The 21,633-nt window shown below is 41.0% G+C and overlaps 1 protein-coding gene across 1 annotated transcript in view; it reads right to left on the reverse strand.

Annotated features, from left to right (window-relative positions):
• The window catches only part of ryr3 (ryanodine receptor 3), a 115,263-nt gene extending 94,135 nt beyond the window's left edge, over window positions 1–21,128 (reverse strand). The window contains exon 1 of the mRNA XM_054618316.1: window positions 21,052–21,128. Coding sequence (XP_054474291.1) covers window positions 21,052–21,099 — 48 coding nt within the window. The 5' untranslated portion in view covers window positions 21,100–21,128. The remainder of the gene's footprint in view (window positions 1–21,051) is intronic.
• Window positions 21,129–21,633: the final 505 nt, after the last annotated feature.

Here is a 21,633-nt window from a genome sequence, read left to right on the forward strand (position 1 = left end):
ACTGAAGGGCTCAGATGCACAGAAATTAAATGTTGCTCACTTTGATAGTGCAGCTACAGAACCAGAAGTGGTCAGAGTTGCCCTGGGATAAAAGGCTACATAAACTGGATGCCATCAAGACATCTGAGTAGTGAAGCAATGGAAAGAAGGGCAGTGTTGATGATGATGCCAGCATCGCTCTGAATAAATACAACCTCAAGAGACAGTGTATGGGATGGTTTAATGCCAAGAATGGATACATAGTTGCGTTCTCTAATAAAAATCCAATCGCTATCATCAGATCTCAACAACTAATGAAATAACCATGTGTTCCCACTGCCAAGACAGTCTCTTAAGACACTTTTCTGTCTCTCTCTGCACCTCTGACTTGATCCCAAGCCAGAGAATCTGGCGAATCCGAGGCAAAGTGATCCTCGCAGTAGCAGTGTGACCATCTGCTAGACAGCTAAAGAGCAGCATCAGTACTATGTATAGGGTCCCGGTCTGCAGCAGGAGGAGGTTTGGTGGCTGCTTTACCCAGCTTCCAAGTGTAGAGTGGGAACTTGACCCTGCCCTCTCACAACCCGATCCCACCCGTCCTTCATTACCCTTGTGGATCCGGCAAGTCCGACACCTCTCCACCCTATCAAACAAAAGAGTGTCACTCTGGTTGGAGCTTCCATTGAATGGCCAATTGCACCGTCCGATGTGTCTTCAACAAACCCTTTACCACCCTTCTCTAGCGTTTTTTTCTTCTCCTACTACACTAAGCAGCAAGTGTCGCTTAACAGACAGCAACAGGTGTATGTGTATGCATGTGTGCGCGTGCGTGCGTGCGTGTAGAGCCCAGTTAAACCAGCTGAAACCGGAGAGCTACAGATGCTCCGTCGTGCCAAATAAACTCACACAACTCACCCACTGATGCCACCAATGTGAACTTGAGAAAAGGTGAATCTGTTCAATCCCTCAGCGCTGCTATTTTGACACTCATGCTTTGCACATGCTCAGTTGAGATCAACAAGCAGACTTTGATAGGAGAAAAAAAGGCAGACAGGTGGTTTGAAACAAAAGGGAAATAAGAAAATTCAAGCCCGTTTTGTATCCTTGTTCACACTGTCTCGGTGTATAGTCTGTCTGAATTGCTCTGACTTCTCAAGGGTCGTGTTCCTCGTAAATGTCAGGCAGGGTGCTAAGTGCAGGTTGAGCTACGTGTTTTTAGTGAAGCTTAGCTCACAACATGGGAAGCCAAGAAGATACAGTGTAGATGTGTGAGAACTACAACCTGATAACCAGTTAAAGGCTGATGTTGGTTGAAATAAGGTGACATGGTCCTAAAGTGAGATTCAAATGTTAGTTTCTGATATGAAATACAAGAATTTCCACAGAGCCTGTAATTGTGAAATAAACTTGCTATGTTTGGTTCGCGGGCTGTGAATGTGCCCCAGCTTTCACCTATCTAAAGAGTCGCTGTCAACCACGAGAACCTGACCCTAAATAATTCAGTTTTCATTTTCAAAATGTTCCGACTTTAAAGCAGTAGTGGCATTTCAATTTTCAAAACCTTGTAGAGCCATAGAAAATGGGAGAATTTGTGAGACTGTGAAAAAATGATTAAAGGCATCACCGAACCTGACAAAATGCATGTGGGACTTGACAGTCTGTCGCTGCTCTGTCTATTAATCCGTTATGATACAACTCAATTCAGTTGGCTGAACTGGATGCACCTGCAACTACATCTCTATCTCTCAACAGAAACAGGGATGCAGTGGATTTGTATTTAAAGGTTGGCTAACTTTAGTTATGATCTCTGACTGGTTCCATTATTGAGATAAGCTTGATAAACAAGTGATCCAATTATGTCAAAACATATACAATTAAATGAGCAAACCCCCCCATCCCCGAATTAAAAAAAGGGTACTGCATGGATTTGTACAATTCAGGTCTACCAAACCATGTGATTGCAAGATTCATTAAGTGGTTCAGTAGTTTCAAAATCCATATCAACTTTGATGATAGTGCTCCTTATTTTCGAGTGACTGCCTTTAGACATTGACATACGTTCCGGTAACTTTCTTGAAAAGGTTGGAGCAAATGCAAGTCTTTGTAAATTACATAAATGGTATTTGTTCCAGTTAGTCTCAAGAAATAGCAGGGTTCAGTATATGTATTCAATTGCCAAATGCCATGGAGACAGGTGATCTTTCAGGTTAAAAAAAAAGCCTATGTCTGGGCACAAAAAGTAGTGACTGTTTATATGAAGGGAAATGTACTAAAAAGCATTCTAAAACAAAAGCCAACCTTACACTATTCAGCGATCAAAGTTTGGTAGATGTGGACAGTTGGAAATTTTAAGTTTAAAGTTTAAACTTCGGCTGTCAGCCATTTATTTGGACTCAAATCTTTGGAGAAATAGACAGAAAAATGAAGATGGAGCTCATATTTAACTATACAAAGAAGCCCACGGCACTCAAAAGCCAAATACCCATTCACCTTCTTAGTTCAATGTTTAAGCAGCAGTAGCTCCAAAAGGCCAAGGTTCCAATCATTTTTTCTACAAAAGCCAGACTGCTTTCCGTCATCCGTTTCTTGTATATGGCTTTACCGGACCACACCGTCCCCAAAGCACGCAAACAGCTGCTTAGTGTGCCTGATAGGGCCTCCCTGTTTCCTCCATAGTGTGGAAGACAAGAAGCTTCCCACTGTATAACCCTCTACATGAGAAAGAACTCCTTAAGTTCTTGGGAACAATGGAGCAACTTGGTCTGAGGGTAGTCTTGTTGTGGTCACCCCCGAGTAGCAAGCAACTTGAGTTCACCAACAGGGTGGTTAGTTCACACTCTCTCTGAGCTGATGTCAGTGCAAGCAGCAAAGCTGTCTTGGATGACAACACCTTCAGAAACAAATGCTCCAGAGGCTCGAAGGGACCCTTAACCAAAGGTTTTGGCGTTCCTCCTGGCCCCTAGCAACACTTGCCTCACAAAAAGATTGGCCTGAGACCGATCCGTCACCTGAATCTTTGTGGCAGAAAAAGATTTGCTATTACATACACTTGAACAGTAGCATGAGACAGACCTCTATCCATCAAAATCTGCAAAAAGGAGAGACTAGACCCAACTGCCCATGACAGTGGATCTAGCCTTCTTTCCTCGCACCATCGTGGGAACCCTGACTGCTTTGCCTTGAAAAGGGCTATGGAGGATCCGGGATGGTCTGCACAACCTGTACAGACTGTCCAGCCCTCATCAGCTTTTCCAACTGGAGCTACTAGAATGACCGACGGTTGCTACTACCTCACTCTCTGCAGCAGGAGAGGGACGAGGCGGAATGGCGTACAGCAGCTTTCTTGGTAGTGGCACATGACAAATGCGTGCAACCCCATTGATGGATGTTCCTGCTGTGCCGGGGAGAAACATATAGGGCAGTGGTTGTTGCGTCGGTTAGCAAACAAACCAATCCCGCTTTCCCAAGCCAGTTCCAAATCTGCCTGACCATAATGGGGGGGAAGCCTGTGCTCATTTTAAGAGGTACGACTCTCAACATGAGGTTTGGCACCCCTGTTCACCAATCCCGGGATTTGGAGAGCACTCAAAGACAACAGGTGCTCTGAGGCCCACAACCACAGGCTCTCTGCAGTTTCCAACAGAGAAGCTGACCAAACTCCAACCTGCCTGTTGATGAAGGCCACCGTGGTGCAGTTATAAGTCCACACCAGCACTTGCCTCACCTGTACCAGTGGTCTGAAGAGCTGGAGGACCAAGAACACTGCCTGTAGTCTGAAGAAGTTGTCAATGTCTAGATGTTAAGGACGGGTTACTATTTGTAAATTCCTCAGGCAAGAATATTCAAAATGGTATGTGTGTAGGAAGAGATTAAAGATTCAACAGTAAGCCAAGCTACTTGGCTGTATTATACTAGTATTATTAGCATTGGGTAATATTTTCAGTAAAGCAGGCAACTGTTAATTGATGATCATGTATTTTTTGTTTTCCTTTTTTTGGGAACCACAATTTATTTGCAAGCAAAGCCTTCATTATTTCTGACTGTCAGACATTGTTTCTGTAAAAGTTAGGCTTCCATTTTGTATTTGACATACCTTAAAATAAATGTTAAAAAAATTCCCAAATCCATGTCCCTGTCATATTAGCAATCAACAATCATGTCTAATCATGCCATTGGCATGTGCGCCTATAATAACGTGTGTATACAGTACATACACCTGAAACCCAAATACTGTATAATTATGCAGAATAAAGCAAATTGATATTAGTATCTTTTGAACAACTATTTTTGTGATATAATGCACGTAGGATCAGAATGGTTCAGTTCAAATATTTCTTACAAACTGAGCCAGTAAAAACTGAGTTTTGCTGATGTGAGTTAATTTAGTTTAATTTTTTCACAATTATTTTTTTCACACTACAACAATTTATACATACAGTTTTAAAAATACAACATCATTACAAAGAAAACAAAAACAATAAAATCAAGGATAATATTTTGAAAACAAGGTGTAGGATTAAGCCCAAGGGTATTAAGCCCACCCCTTTTCTTAACAAAGCATTACCCTTACAAAACAAAAACAAACAACTTAAAAAGAACCACAACATCATAAATTACAAGCAAATAAATAAAACGATAAACTAATCATATTTGGCGCATTCAGGTCACAGCAAAACTGCTGGAGCAATATGGCCCCCCAGTATGGCCGGTGAATGCTTCTCCTCCTCGTCTCGCTGATGTAAGATCCTGAAATACATCAGACAGATTTTAGACACACTCCTGTCTTAAAAGGGCTACATAGAAATATCGTCTGTTCATTTCAAAACTTGCTCCAGTAAATATCTACTCACCTCTCCTACTCTGAACACTCCACAGACTTCTTTCTGTCTCTATTTTTCCTGAGATCAGAGAAAGTTTTTGTTCGATGCAGCACATCTTCATCAACAGCTGCTTTTTCTTTCTGTCCTGACCGAGCCTTGGTCGACTTACGGCTGCTGATTCAGGTGGATGGGCCTTCTTGGCTGAAGATAAATATTTTATGTTAATTCCAAATCTAGCTACAATACATAATGTCTACTCACCTCTCCACAACCTCCTCCTCTTAACACACCGCACCGTGTCGTATGTACACTGTGGCGGTGGTGCTCGGAGGGGACACTCCACCGATCAGGTTGAATGTGGAGAGTGTGGATTGAATCATAGCTGGGGCTGCAGGTCGATGGACTTGCATGGCCATAGAGAAATATTTTCTGTTTATCACAAATATAGCTCCAGTAAATAATATCTACTCACCTCTCCTCCTTCTCATCCTCCTCATCTCCTCCTCTCAACACACCGCAGACCTCGCTCTCTTTTTGTCTGACTCGAGATCAGAGGTCCATTCTCCATCCAGCTCGTCTTCACCATCAGGTGCTTTTCTTTTCATTCCTGACTGAGCCCGGCTCTCAGTCTGGGTGCTACTTGAAGTATGTGTGCTGTGGCGGTGATGCTCAGGGGAGGGGAGGCTCTTCCAGTCCGGTCGCACGCAGAGAGTGTTGGTAGAGTCTTGGCTGTTACATGTGGGTGGAGTCGGGTAGTTTTTTCTAACCCTCTTTCTCTCATGATCTGACAACTGATGGTTGTCAGCGTCGTCCCCATCAGCCCTCTTCCGCTTGACTCTTTGTGAGACGCAACTGTTGCTGCTTGAGGTGGACGAAGCTTCATGGCTTCTCCGAGACCTCTTTCTTTCAACATCATGATGAACCACGTCTTCAAAATCAGCCTCTCTCTTCTTCTGGCTAATATTGGGTGGATGTGCCTGGGCCGGGGGGGTCCTCTCAGCTGTGCTGGCCTGCATGTGATTGCCAGAATCCTGGCTGCTGCTGGACGTGGATGAACTTGCAAAGTTTTCTCTACAATTTAATAAATAGGAGATTAACCAATGGAAAATAATTGTAACACAAATAGACATTTAACTGATCCCACTTACAAATATTTTTGGGGAAACTGACTGATAATGATATGACTGATGAAGGCGAGCCTACCTGTGCCATCCAGACCTGGCCCTTTTTGACAGATGAGGGGTTTCGCTCATTGTCTCATCTTCGTCATCAGCTTTTCTTTTCATCCCGGAGTTGACTGAACCCGAGGTAGTAGAGCCGGGTTGAGGGGGACAGAGGTCCATTAACTCAAAACAGGACCTAACACTGCAAAAAAATAAGCATTACATGAATGAACTTCCTCTACCAAGTGTATGCACAAACACATTCCGATAAGATACATCAATGGTTCTCTTCTACACACATCAATACAAGTGCCAAAACTGAAATCTGAACATTTACTTACTAGGTGCTGCGATGGTACCTTCTGACCATGTGGTTCATGCTTGTGAATTGATGCTTGAGCACCTGACTGGGTGTAAGTCTCTTGACGGCATCAAGCTCAAGCATCCCATTGAGGAAGTGCACAAAAACTAGCACGTCATTCAATTCTTCAACTTTATCAGCATTTTTTTCACTATTGATGATGCGGATCTGTAAAATGAAGAAACAATAACATCAGTGGCCATGGGTATCTTAAGTCACCTCCAGGAGTGAATGCTTCTGTATGCTTCAGAAATATATGTATTTTTTAGGTAAATAATTTTAAAAAAAAAAACACGTACATGCATGAGATCATACAGCGAGGTGAACTTCATGCATCTGTTCTCCCTCGACTGAATCCCAGTCTCACTATAGAACTGTTCTGGTGTCTGAACGGACAGTGTTATTGTTAGTAATGACATTCTGAGTACAGGAAACTTGGACAAACGGGCGGAGAGCCCCAAATATTCTACAGTATGTTAGAAATGCAACATAGACAGAATTAAACCAGACACAAATTCTAGGTTCAAAGAGCAAGTCAGTTAGGTCAGAGTAGTGGTGAAGTGGCAGGTACCTTGAGTTTCCAGGGACTGTTTGTGGAGTTGTCGTCCCGATTGAAAAACCAGTCAGTCTTGCGTCCGAGGGTGAGCATTGTGTCCGGTGGCTGACCCTGAGTCTCCACCATGTACCTCATCTAAAAGATACAACACATCGTCAAGTCACAACGGGAGTTCAGATGGAGGACTTTCAGTGAGTTTTAACTGATTCATTTCTTTATACATTTCCCATAAACGCAAGAGCAATTGTTCCAATTAAAAACAAACAAACCTTTAGCAAAGAGAACAGGGGTGAAATGAATAACTATGCCATTAAAAAAGAGGTTCAAGAGTGAAGAAAAAATATATAAATAGTTTTTATTAACTACATATACAAAGTCAATCAGATGATCAAAATTCAAGTAGTTCTTACCATATCATATTCACTCGTGCCGGGGTAGAGAAAGATCCCGAGGTAGAGTGTAGCAGTGATGCAGCCCAGGGACCACATATCTACGGCCTCAGTATATGCGAGACCCAAAATAATCTCTGGAGACCTGAGAGAGGAAAAACAATCATGATCACACTAGCCACGATTACAATATCCATTATTTTGACAGGCACAGGTATCACTCACAACTTGAAGGATTATGACCTCTACTAAAACTGCAGTGAAACCCCTGACTGATCAAACATGGATTCAATCACTCACCTGTATGGACGGGTCTGAATGTAGGAGCCCAGGGTGGCAGCTGACACCTCACAGGCCAGGCCGAAGTCAATGACTTTAACTCGGTAAGGCTCCTGTGTGTGGTTCACCAACATGATATTTTCTAACTTGAGGTCTGCATGTATTATTCCGGTGGTCTTCAAGTGGCCCAGTGCGTTGGCGAGCTGAAAGGTTATTCAAGTCAGTAATTTCATAATAAGGGCAATGATATTCTATCAGTATGCTTAAGTGTGTTCATTAATACAGGAAGAACTACAGAAGAACGTACCTGCTGGACAATCGGTCTGATTTCCTTCAGCTGGAGGGGTGCGAAATATCTGTCCCTCATAAAGTCATAAAGACTTTTGTCCAGGTGCTCGAACTCCAGACAAATGTGATCGTTGCTGATGAAAAACTGGTACCATCGAACTAGGTTGCATTTGTCAGAGTCCAGCGTTTGAAGTTTTAACAGGGTATTCACCTGGGGATACGCAACAGGTCACAGGCAGATGTTATATTAGCTTGAGCCACAGTAACAAACCACTATATTATATGTTGTATTGTAGGTACTTCCATTACAGTTGATGACAAAGCATTGTCACACAAATTTTACATTTCAAACTATGATGAGCATGTCAAGGTTCTTCTCCTACCTCCTCTACTGCCTGCATGATCATAGAGCCCTGATTTTTCATCATTTTGATGGCTACAGTCTTCATGTCGGAGGTCCTCCTGCACTTAGCAACAGTGCCAAAGGCGCCTTGCCCCAGGACAGACTCCACCAGGTAGTTGGAGGAACTTGAACAGAGCAAGTCTCCAATGACTACCTGGTTATGATCGGAAGGTACAGTGTCGGACACATTTGAAGCCATCAGATGCGACTCCTGCTGCCAGGAACTCAAAGCTAAGAAGAATGCAGATGTGGACACAACGTTAAAGCACAATGTAACACTATAACAATAACATTTTGATGAAAGAATTGAAAATGATTATGTGAAAACAATCAGCAAAGTTAAAATACTTACCAAGTGCGGCAGCTGATGTCACTTGGATTGGTTGGGATTTTCGCCGCAAAATGTTGGAAATAAATTTGTGGAGATCACAAGTTCGGACAGATACGAGTCTTTTGTAGGTTCAAAATTCAAAAGTGAAAGTTTCAAGGTTGAGGTAACTCTTGATGTGCGTCTCTCTGAATCTCTGAAGATACTGAGCTCTGACACTGGGTGACCCTGGCTTGGGCATTGCGAGAGTTCTACATTCTGTTCTATGACACAATTCTGTTCCGCAGCAGCACAGTCTCAACTTGCCTTTAATGACAATTACATGTTCTGAATGAACTATAATGGTTAAGTAAAGGGTATTATGATAACTGTATCATAAGCCGGACTGATACATAGTCAGTGAAGGGTCGTTGGTGGATGCAACTCTTTACCCCTACAGAACTCACAAACTTTAATACCATGATATCTGATACGATATTTTGACAAAAACAATAATACTGCATTATGCAGACAATCACCTCATATTTAACAGCTGATTCAGATATACACATACTATAAATATATCTTTAATGTATTAAAAAGGCCTCAAATTGAACACAATTATCAATATGACCGCATCCAATTTAACATAGTTAAATTCAGGTGAGTGTGACTGTAGTGAAAGCAGCAGAAATGTCACTTTAAGTTGCCACTGAAAGTGTGAAACCAATATTAACATATTATCCCCTTTTAAGTTGTTAGAGCTATCTTGTAACTGAACAGTTGGTTCTTTACATATTTAGCAGTTATAGCATGACATTTTCATTAATTTGTCCGATATTCACTCTCTTTTAGCTCTGTTCTGAGTCCAACTCTTAAAAGGAGATATATGACTCTAGCTGCCAAATGCACCACTATGCTCACCAGCTCATCGCTAACTGTCTGGCCCAAACCCAATGTCCACAGTCACGTACTCACAGATTTTTAAGCATGCTCTTACCAAGTTCATGAGGGCCAGAGGATTGTAAAAAATGCTTTGCGCAAGAAATTCGGTTGACAGCGTGTTGCGAAAGCCCATTAGCGTTGAGATTCTCCTCCTATCACTGACGTCCTGAAATTGTGGAATCAGAAATGGAGGAAAAAAATATTGTAGCCGTAGGTGGGCACCAAGAGCTCATTGAAGATATTTTTCTGACCGGACGAAACCATGTGTAAAAATGCATGCGTTTTAACCATGTTGTATTAGCAATAATGGTGCCGTATATACGCCATTATTTTGAGCATTCATGGAGCAGCTACAAAGTTAGCAAATCCTGGCACTGATCTAGCCAAGCTCCATTCAGAAAACAAGCATTTTAAAAAAGTTGTTTGCCTGTTTTCTTGCAGTTAGTAAAACGTTTTTTTTTTTTTGGCATCATTAAGTAGTTATTTTGGCATCCTTTTTATCTGTTTATAGCAATACAATAACAGCAAAGGTGTTTATTTGGGGTTCCTACAGCTGTAGGATAACAAACCACACCAACGTGTGGTTTGCTAGATACAGCTCAATGAAATTCATTGAGCGCCTCTGGATGATATTATGAACCAGCCATGATTGATGGAATGTCTACACATTGGGAGGCCCAGCTCCTCTCCAGCACGTCTAGCGCAAGTGATGTGAATAAAGACAAATGATCCCGCAATCAAACTCCCGCGAGTCATGCAACCTAAAAAGATCACATTGGGCATCTGTCCCTTGTTTGGTGCTGAGCAGGTAGTGCACAGTGGGTTTGAAAGGAGCAGTGTGTAGGATTTAGTGGCAGGTAGCGGTTAGGTTGCAGATTTGATTCAACTAAACGCCTTTCCTCTCACCCCTTCCTTTTCCAAGCATTTAGAGAACTACGGTGGCCTTTAGGTAATGTAATAACGCAAAAGACCCTCTCTAGTAATAGAGAGTAGCTTGTCCATTCTGGGCTACTGTAGAAACATGGTGGTGCAACAGGGTGGGCTCTATGAAGAAGACTCCCTCTGTAGATGAAAATGGTTCAAAAAAAAAAAAAAACAATTCTTAGTTTAATTTGATTTACACTAATGAACACATAGTTGTAAATATTATATTTTATTTCTACCAACCATAAAATCAAGATGTCCTTACCCGAATACGTGCTGACCCCATGTATATAGGACAGCACACCTCGCTGCTAAGATATCCCATTTATCTTCAGGGAATGGCTATTTGCCCACTGACTGCCTTCCTTCACGGATTGAGTTGCAGCTTCTATTACCTCATCAGAGTCTCAGCACTCATCCCCATGACGGATCTTCAGGACATGGCTCAGAGTACCTCTGCGCAGAACATGCAGATGATCAGACCACCGCCAACTTCTCATCATCAGGACTTCCCACTAGTGATGACCAATCTGGCGGGATGTGTTGGGCAAAAGCTGCCCCTTCCCGATTCCACCCTAGCGGTGGTTTTTATGGCTGCCTAGCTCCAGCTTTTGTCCGGCTTCTTGTACCAGACATCTGGCAGTGTGTTGAGGTGTCCAGCAGCCATTGAAGACAAGAGCCCTGGATGCAAGTCTGGTGGATTTTCTTCAGGTTCAGGATCGCATGGAGACATCTTATCCAGGCAAACCCCTTCCAGTTGGAGCGATTTCTTCTGTCAGTTAGCGCTTTAAATGTCTAGATGAGGAGAAATCCCACCTCAGCTGCCATCTGCCGCCCGCTCACCGCCAGAGATAAGCCGAGATGAAGCTGAGACAAAGCATGACGAAACGAAAGTGAGGAGAAGGAAGCGTTGGCGGGATGGAGCACGAGTCTACGAGTCAAGAGGCTGCTGTCCGGCTATTCCCTGTCCGCCCTCCCCTAAAGCAGATGGGTGAAGACGAGGCTGCAGCCACTGCACAACTGTGGCATGAGGGTCTTCTTTCATCTTGACGACATCATCATCATGGCCAAGTCCAAAGAATTGGCAATTCCAAAGGACCCAATTGATGATATACCTGATCAAATTGGGGATTGCGGCTGTTCACAGGCCAGGTCTGTCGGCCCCAAAATGGCATTGATGTATATCTATGGTTTTCCCAGCAGAAGAACAAGTCCACCACCTTGTAGCAGTAGCTTGATTAAACCATATATTTACATTTATAGGCTACTCTACAGAGTAGATATCTGCACTCTATGAAGTGCGTATTAATATATATATATATATATAATATATATATATATAAATATATATATATAAAAATCTTGCACGCATTTATAGATCTTATTTTTTCCATCTGCAGATCATGTAATACACATTTGTGACCATTTTGAGCTCAATTTGGCTCCATAGCATTTAACATTATGCCATTGCTAACACACGCCATGTGCAGAGATATGCACATGCAAAACTTGTGGAGGTGTACATGTCTGAGACGATGTCATGGGTCTAAATTAATTATGCACTGCACCTTTCTGCTCTATATTTAAAAAAATATAATATGCAGTCAAGCATGTTTTGCCCACAGTACACTGCCATGGATCACAGACTCCAGGATTTATATGGTGTTCCTATAACAAATTGGATTTTCTTGGCATAGTTTGTATGCATATTGCTTTAGAGCAGCTTCAAATAATAGAGGCCCCCACATGCATGTAAGGCTGAGGCGTCCACCTCAGCAGAAGCGCTGAGAAATGGACGAACTTGGAGCCTCTATAAAGTCCAACATCCTATCTGATATCCCAGAGCGGTCACTGTGAAAGACAGAAAATACAAGTGCACAGATCAGGTGAAGGGAAACATTAACTTAAGCCCTCATTTCTCCCTCTAAGCTCATGACAGTTGTTTTCAACCTCCATCCTCTATTGTCAAATTTGATGCAAACTTTAAATAATTAAGCTCTCATTTCACAGAAGCCTCAGGAGAGGGCAACGAGACGAAATTAAAGCAAGCACTTTTTCTTAGGAATAGATTTCACAGAGGTCAGATCTTCATCCCTCAGACAGACCGAATAGCTATGGGTCAATAATTAGACAGGACACAGGATAAATTCAATGAGCATTTAAGTGTTTTGCAATACATCAGCGGCAGTCTGTGACAAGGTAAACCTCCCTCCTTACAAGGTCTGGAAAAGGTTTACAGATCCATCAAGCTATGTCATCTCTAGACTGCAGCTGTCATGGTCAGATGCACACAGTAAATAGAAAATGTGGTTTCTAAGATGTTGGTGGGCTAACTGAGAAAGTAAAGTTGAGCAAATTATTAGCAAAATGACAGAATCAGAATCATGTTTTCCCAAAGTGAGACATGCGTAAATCCTTTCTTGTCAGAAAATAATCAAATGGGATCAGTAAGTTAAACAATGGATAATTTCATAGCAGCAAGAAAATTGGGTTTTGAAGTGATTGAGTAATCTATCCCCCCCTTATCATTACTACAAGGTGTCTTTGAGCAAGGCACTTAATACCCAACTGCCTGTATGGCAAAGCGCTCCTGTAAAAGAGCTTTCATGCTCAGCAATTTAAAGCCCCTTATAATCTATATCCTTATGATATCAATGTCTCTAATGACAATGTGAAAAAAGTGCGACAGTTTCATTGCATTGTTTCGCTGTCCGGCCCATAACTTTACTGTTTACGTTCCCTCTCATAACATGGTTTTTGCCCACAGAAGGCAGCTGTTTTCAACCAAATTGTAAAAAAAAACAACTACCTTCTCAACACCAAACAGCAGACGGACACAGTTAACAACAAGCTGGTGTACATAGTTGAGCATTTAGCTGCGAAAGGTAGTGTAGGAGAGTTGGTGGAGACAAAAAAAAGCTAAAATAAAAGTGACTATACTAATGTAACATTTATAATCAGATGGAAACAAACACCGCTCCAATTAAAAGATGCTGGACAATAAGAAACTGTTTGCCAACAAGTCCACCCAATAGACTTAAACAGGCCCTATTATGCTATTTTCCGGGTGCATATTTTTATCTCACTTACAGTTTCAACATGTTTACATGCGTTAATGCTCATAATGCTCCTTTTTTCCCCTCATCCTGGCTGTCCTGCAGCATCTATTCTCACCCTCTCTCTGAAATGCTCCATTGTAGCACTTGCTCCTCCCTCCAAAAGCAAAGTCTGCCCTGATTGGTCAGCTAGCCCGCTCTGTTGTGATTGGTCAAGGTAATATATATATATATAAACACACTAAAGAAGAGGGCAAAAGTGGAAAAGCATAATAGGGCCACTTTAATGACACATCAGTGTTGTGCTCACAACTTGTTTACCCTGCCTTCAAGTTGCAAAACAAATCAGATATTGCAGGTTTAAGTGCCTATGTGGAAATATCACAAATATCTGTGTTTTTATTTAAAGTATCTGCTGTCCAACTATCATCAGATTCTGATTCAACTGTTGCTGAGCTCTGACTGATGCACTTAAGTAAGTTACATCATGTTTTTTTCAACTGAGACACGCCCGCTTCAAACTAGCAGAAAGATCTTATAGAAGGAAAAAAAAAAACCATATATAGTACTTTTTATAGGAAACAACTAAGACTGTTCAAACTGTGGTAGAAAAGAATGTGTTAATTTGGATCCCTTTTAACTCAGCAAGAGGCTGATTGAGAAAATACACATTCTTTAAGATGGATTGATAAAGGCTACAAACAACGCTAACTGCTCGAGAACAAAACCATTATGGCCACGTAGCTAATAACAAACTCAACCATGTAGGTGTTAAATGAAAATGAACCAAGTGACCTAAGGGACACTCAAAGCGATAAGAGGCTCACGTCTGCACCTCTTTCAGTCCTCTGTTGATTAATGAAGGTAATTATTTGAGTCGAGAGTCATTCAGTCTGCTGCTGCTGCTGCTGCTCTTAATGGAATTCTAGTACAAACTCTGGACCACCACAACAACACACTGCACTGCATCATTCCTGCAGAAACTGACACATCAAGTAACATTTATTTAAATTAATGGGTATTTTATTATGATGCATACTGAAAGGAATGATGTTGTAGAGTAAGTGCATTTAGAGACAATTTAAATGAGGGATGGATTTTGATTGTATAAGGTTTATTTATTTAAGTAAAGTAATTCATTTAAGTACATTTTCAAGGCAAAATAAATCATAGACCAAGAAGAAACATGTAGTAGGTTACTTATATCCTCAAAATTGCAGTTAATATATTGTTTTAAAGTTAATTTGTTTGAACATTTTTCGATTGATGATTTTAGGAATTAATACACAAGGCCAAATCTAGCTAAAATGACAATGAGCCTTGTCTCACCACTTTCATAATTTATGGTTATGTCATAAGCTTTGCATCACCAGTCCAAGGTTTAAGACAAAGAATAATGAAAAGAAAGAGAATACAGTCGTCTCTCTGGAAAACAAAAGAGCACAGATTGATACGGGCCTTTTTCTCAGTGCAGGAGAATATGTCCATGTTGATTTGGGCCCCCAATTTTTTTTGGTATTTTCTTCAATCTTCTTCTGAAGCTAGTTCTTACATATCTTCAAACAAATTCATACATTTTTAATGCAACTCCAAAAGGGAGCTCATCACTCAATAAATATTTAAAACAAATTTAAAATGATCCATTAGGCTATTATTCAATTTAACAGCCCCCCCCAGTTAAACCCATCACATCTAATCTACACATTAAAAGGAACAAGGAGAGTTAGTGACGTAAAGGTCCTGCCACCTTTACATCAAGGTTGTTTAAATGATGGCGATGGCAGCAGACTCGCTGCCCTTCAGCGCTCCCGACTAGAAGGAGCAGGAGCTGCCAAAGAACAAACTGTTGCTTTGCCATCACAGCCTGCTCAATCAATACAAAGGAAATCCTTCCCATTCAATTTAAATCAACTGGAGGGAGGCTCACCAGAGGCAGCAGGATAAAGCTGCCTCTCTCTCTCTGTCTCTCTCTCTCCAACTCTCATTGAAGAAGCAAACTTTGCAAAGGGCGTTGACTAGTCCAATATAGTAAACATTGAATGCTGGAATGATGACTGGATGACTCTGAGATGGTATAGATTTTCTTTGCACAAAGAATTTCTAAGTCCATGGTGCTTTTAACTTTCCATTATTCCAGTTGGTAGAAGGAGAAGAAGCCGTATGCTCAGATTTATGCTCCTACAGTATAACTTCTACTTAGACTTCTTGATATGAAACCATTTTTAATATGTATTTGTTTACCAAAGAACGTCTTTTGGTAAAGATGGTAAGACAATTTAATACTTGACAAAAATTTGAACTTTCTAAAACGGTTCTCCTAAAAATAGTTTATGGTGGAAAAGTCAAATTAAATGCATCATGAAATGTTAAACATTTAAAAAACATGACAATGGATACAAACCACTGTCTTTGATGTCAAAATCAAACGCATTGTTCCCTCATCCCTTAAATTTGAATGGAATGGCATTGCAAATTTGTAGCAGTAGGAAACCGAATTGTAGTAAACAGGATTGTCCACTGAGATAAATTATCATTATTATACCATTGGGCCTCTTTTTTATCTTTCTGGTTATTCTTTTTTTCAATGTGTCTAGTTAACAAGTTAAAACTAGGTGTCAGATTTTATTACAGAATGCTTCCAGACAATCGCCTCAAATCAACTTGAAGAAATTAAAGAACATAAAAAATTAAAAATTAAAAGAAAGAAAAGGAAAAAAAAAAACCATTGATTACTAACAAAGAAAAAAGTATAGCAAACACTGTAAAGTTAGTATTTCCTCCTCTTCATTTTCACTGACACTTGACCCAACTCTTGCTGTACTGGTCAACTCTTCCAACCAATCAGAGGAGCTCAACCAATCATCACAACAATCAATAAAAAATAAGATTATACCTAGTCTTCATCCCTTGGTTTAAGATCAAATACCGAAAGTATTTCAACAACAATTCTCAACCATTCAGATAACAATAGCTCAATAAATGTGACTTCAATCTTTTCTGGCCATTTATGTGCATTAAACAATTATTGGACGTAATGTATGCGATTAACATATATGCCATCTGTTGATGAATAATCCAACAAGTTGTCCCACATTACACATTTGAAGATTTAGTGCAACTACTGCTGTGTTCGACTTGAAAGCTCAGTGACACCGTCTATCACTTTGACATGGTAAGCTTAAGAACATGCTGTATATTACCATGTGGTTTCAAGCACTTGATTTCTAAATGCTACTTTATCCCTATAAACATGGTGTTAAAGCGTCACTGGTCTTGTGCTGCCCAAGCTAAAGCCGTCCCCCTGGTGTGGTTTAGTGCCAGGGAGCAGAGCTGTATGTGCTGTGGAAGCATCATCGGGCTAAATTTAACCCCCAAGAGCCTTGGTATGCAGAAGGCTTCCAGAACAACATAAACTCCAAATAAGCCCAGAGGAGCTACTGACGGACTGCAAGCCTTGATCACCTGGTTTTAACTGGTAAATGGTAAATAGAGTGTATTTGTATAGCGCTTTTTCTTCCGACAACTCAAAGTGCTTTAACACTACATGTTTTAACACTACATGTCATCAATTACCCATTCACACCCATTCATACACGGATCTCAAAGGCTACCATGCAAGGTGCCACCTGCCCATCAGGACTATCTAATCATTCATACTCATGGGGTTAAGTGTCTAGCGTCTAGCACAAGGACACATCAACATGTACTAGCCAGGGATCAAACCTCAGATCCTCCGATTGAAGGACCACCCTGAACTTCCACTGAACCACAGTCGCCCCTTTAAAAAGGTGTAACAGTGACAGCTCACCTGGACAATAGAGTTTAAATTAAACCTAATTACTTCATCAAGAGCAGGGGGGAAAAAAAAAAAAAAAAAAAAAAAAAAAAAGTCTTGACTGGCCTTTAGTTTAACCACACTTAGTGACTGTGGCTACACCAGCCAAGCTTTATATTCTCATGCCTGTGCAGTTTACAATGATAGCAGTGGGAAATTTACCACAATTAAGACTCAGTAATTCTATAAAAAAGATAGGGACAGAAGTCAACAAAAGGCAGACTTCTCATTTCTAGCCAACTAAACTTTTAAAATCATAAAACAAAAGGATTTTTTCACCAATAAAAATGTACCATTTTTTTCCCCCCATTCAACTCATAATTTCACAACAACTGTCGAACATTATTTTCAATATGACAAGCCTGCCAGATTCCTGATTGATCTTGATAATTCCTATCAGCACCCTCTTCAGTCACATGAGCCACACATAGCAATCCTGGATCCTGAAATTGGCCACTTGGTTCCAGCTGAAGTAATGAGGAGATACAGATAGATATCTGAGAACCAGACAAATATACAGCAGGAGAAATTTTAAAAAAAGAAAGTAAGGATTTTTGATTGATCTCAATGGCAATATCATTGATTTCAGGTGTTTTCCCTGATCCAAACACATTACAGCAGGAGAAATCCTTATGCTTTTGAAGTTGTGTTTATAATTTTTAAATCAACCTCTTCACTCGTCCTTTGCTGAACATTGTCTCGCTAATACAGACCTCTTTAGCACGTGGAGAAATCCAAAGCTTTGCATGCCTAGATACTGTTGCTAAGCTATGATAGGGAAATCAATATCTGAGGGGACAGCGGTCAGTTTAAGCTCGAACACATAGAAATTCTTATATTTCCGATGAAGCATGACAATCACCTGGTTACACAGTAATCAGCTGACGATGACACTGTGATCTAGTGTCATTTCAGTGAAGAAGCAAGTTGATTTTTCTTCTTTGCTTGGCATTAAATCATTGTTTCACACAGCAACACAACCGATAAGTAGCAATACAACAAATAACATATGGGCAGACTAATTGTTATCTTATAGTCACATTAGGAATTCTTCTAACACTGCAGTTTGCACTCTGAGAAAAATTTACTTGCACATTTTCTAATTCCAGCATAAATAAAAGCCAAAAACACATTGTTTGAAGAACAAGCCGAAGCTGAACACAGATCATTTTCTGAAGATAACCACAAAAATAAAATACTAGTTAGTGTGTACTGAAGTATGACATTTTCTTTCCATTCAACAATTAAATCTCTAGGGAGTTAAAGAACTGCCCAAGAAAAGCAATCGCTAATCAGTGATCAAAACTTTTAATACGCTGTGATGTTATTCTGACACTAATTCAAACTTTTGTATCTCCATTATCAGCTTCAGTGTTGGTCTATAGAGTTACAGCCATGACTGCTGTCTTCATTTTGCAGTAGAGGTGTAACATTTTCCTCAGTTTCCTTTGACAGAGCTCCACTCATCGCTGCCAGCTTTCCCAACGTTACACATCATCAGGTGAGACTGGGACCGTGCCGAAATTGAATCACAATGTCAGGACTTCTGTCAACACCTGACAGCCGTCTCCAATAACAGGGACACTTTGCTATTTTATGTCTTATAAACATCTGACTTGGAAAAAGTAGAAAAACCAACAACAGATAAAGATCCACCGCATTTTCTCCTGTTTTCCTTCTGAAAACGAAACAAATGCAATCATTTAAACAAAAGACATGGCAGTTGTATTCAGCACTATACCATAATGTTCAACAGATTGTTATGCATGATATTTCAATTTATTACTTTAGGGCTTTGTGTGAGGAAACGTTTCTCTCACCACTGAGGTTTGATAACAAGGCTCTGAGGAGCTCAAAGGAAACCCCCTTCTCTCAAACCGCTGTTGTCATCAAATTACCAGGATGCCAATGTGACAGTAGAATCTGAGAGGCATGGGTCAGCATATGTGACTGGCAACACAAATAGTAGGAGCTGTTAAGGGTCCCGCCTGCCACTAACAACCAGCCAAGCCTTCACAGGGATTATATGTATACATTAATGACACTGTGTATATCAACATCTCAAAGCCATGAGAGAGAAGTGCACTGTTGTCACTTGTTCAGCCAAATGGACATCAATGGAGAACCATAGCAAAGAGAACGTCACTTTAAAAAAGGACCAAACCAGCATGTTTAAGTTAATTTATGATCACATATGATAAATGTAGATTGGTTCTACTCGTCCTTAAGTATTAAAGTCTGAAAACTGTGGTCTTATTCTGATACGATTTACCAGCACGGGGGTCTAATGAGATAAGATATCAAGTTCCATTATGGGAAATGAGGATCCAGGTGCTAACCACTAGGTTCTGAAAATTGGGATATCTTGACCTCTGCTGTTACTGCTCAAAAGCCCTTTATGGAAGTATTATATTAAATCGCTGGACTTCCCTCTATCGTTTTGTGCATTTCTCCTACAGTTTTACACAGCCATTGACTTCCATTTATTTCTGTACACAATGTATGAGAGCAATCTCAAAACTTGTGCATCACATGCATGACCTCACTGCAGCAATGCAACCTGCTGTTGACTGCGATAGATTTCAACTCCACAACGTAAGCCAATGGTTCCATCAGCAAAACGTTTCACGTTTCTAAATCACAGCCTCATTGTTTGCGCCATGGTTAGTCGTGATGTAAAGTACAAGTGATTTGCTTAAAACATGCAAATCTGCCGGTATAATCCTGAAATCTAAATCCCAATAAATGTATTATTTAGATAGCAGAAAACAACAGACTTCAACCAGGTTTCCGATAACACATGACATTATACCAATACAACATTTGACGATTCAAATCAAAGCGTATATTCCCACAAAATGTACAAATAATGTGCAGTTAAAAAGAAAAATAAATAAATAAATAAAATCAACAAAAGTAGAAGGACAAGCCAATAAATGCATGAAGTACAAGGTATGAAACCAGGTAAACATCCCTGCTGAGCATGTTGCATGTGTTTTAAATCGTATTGCTCTTCATGCAACATCTGGGTGACAAATCTTCATAAGGCATAAGAAGAATAAGTGCACGACAGATAATCCCACCACACCAACATACAAGCAGTCATATCATTTACAAGGATAACTGCTCTGCATATCCACGGAAGCAACCTACGTCAAACAACTAAAATAGTAATAAGCAGAGGGTGTCTTGTTTGTGTGAGCACAACTTATCGAAACTCTTCTCCCAGAGGAGGAGATTGCATCCATGAGAAAGAAAAAGCATAAAAGACCCGTGATAAATTGAATGTTTTGTTTTTTTTCACAAAAAAAAAAATAAAAAACAAGACATCAGAAAAGCCACGAATGTTGGAAAATGAGAAGGGGCATGTGTTATGAAATGGCAAGAGAGTGCGAAGTCAGTTTTGCCCTTGCACCAGCAGACGGGTTGTCTCATTGAGATCGCCCACATCAAGAGTCCTGCCGACAGGTGCGAGGTGCAGCGTGCAACCTGCGGCAACTTCCCCCCACCACCACCACCACCCCCAAAAAAAAAAAAAAAAAAAAAAAAAAAAAAACCTCAATCAATTTTCATGCACAACCAAACTCAAAATGAATCACCGACGATGCATTTTCTTTCCAAAAAAACTTCCACAGTGATCCAACTTGGATCGGCGGGCGATTCACTTAATTGACGCGCAGTCTCACGCCGCCTCTGGGCGTTAATTGGCTCAGCAGCACGCACACCTGGGAACGATCTTTACTTACAGTTCTCAAGAACTGGATCTCGTCTTCTCCTTCTCCGCCCTCAGCCATGGCTGCGAAGGAGCCTGCTCAGACTCTGGAAGCCACCACTGACTGCCGGAAGAAACGCGATGCTGTGCCTCTCAAGCCGATATTAGCATACAGCTCATCCACAGCCATATAGGGCAGCCCGGCAGAGCCCCCTCCTCCTCCTCCTCCTCCTCCTCCTCTCCCACCTACCTACCCCCTCTTCCTCCTCCTCCTCCTCCTCCTCTTCCTCCCCCTCCCCCTGCGCCCCGACGCCAGTGCGGACGGAGCCGGGGCATCAGAGGACGAACCCCCGGTTCTGGTGATGCTGCTCTACCGGTGGTTATGATAACGAGCTAAAATAGAAGAAAACCCCCTTTTTTTTTTTTTTTTTTTTTTTTTTTTTTTTTTTGCCAAATTGAGTCAGCAGTCAGAACGGCTCCCTGTCTGACAATGACGCATGGTGGTCAGATGAATGGCAGCAGTGGGGTTGAATATAAAGTTATGAATGGCTCTGTCTCTCTGTTTGCACCAACCTCGCCCTCCTCCTCCTCCTCCTCCTCCTCACACCTGAAAACT

This window comes from Anoplopoma fimbria, chromosome 18 (assembly GCF_027596085.1).
Source record: "Anoplopoma fimbria isolate UVic2021 breed Golden Eagle Sablefish chromosome 18, Afim_UVic_2022, whole genome shotgun sequence".
Lineage (NCBI taxonomy): Eukaryota > Metazoa > Chordata > Actinopteri > Perciformes > Anoplopomatidae > Anoplopoma > Anoplopoma fimbria.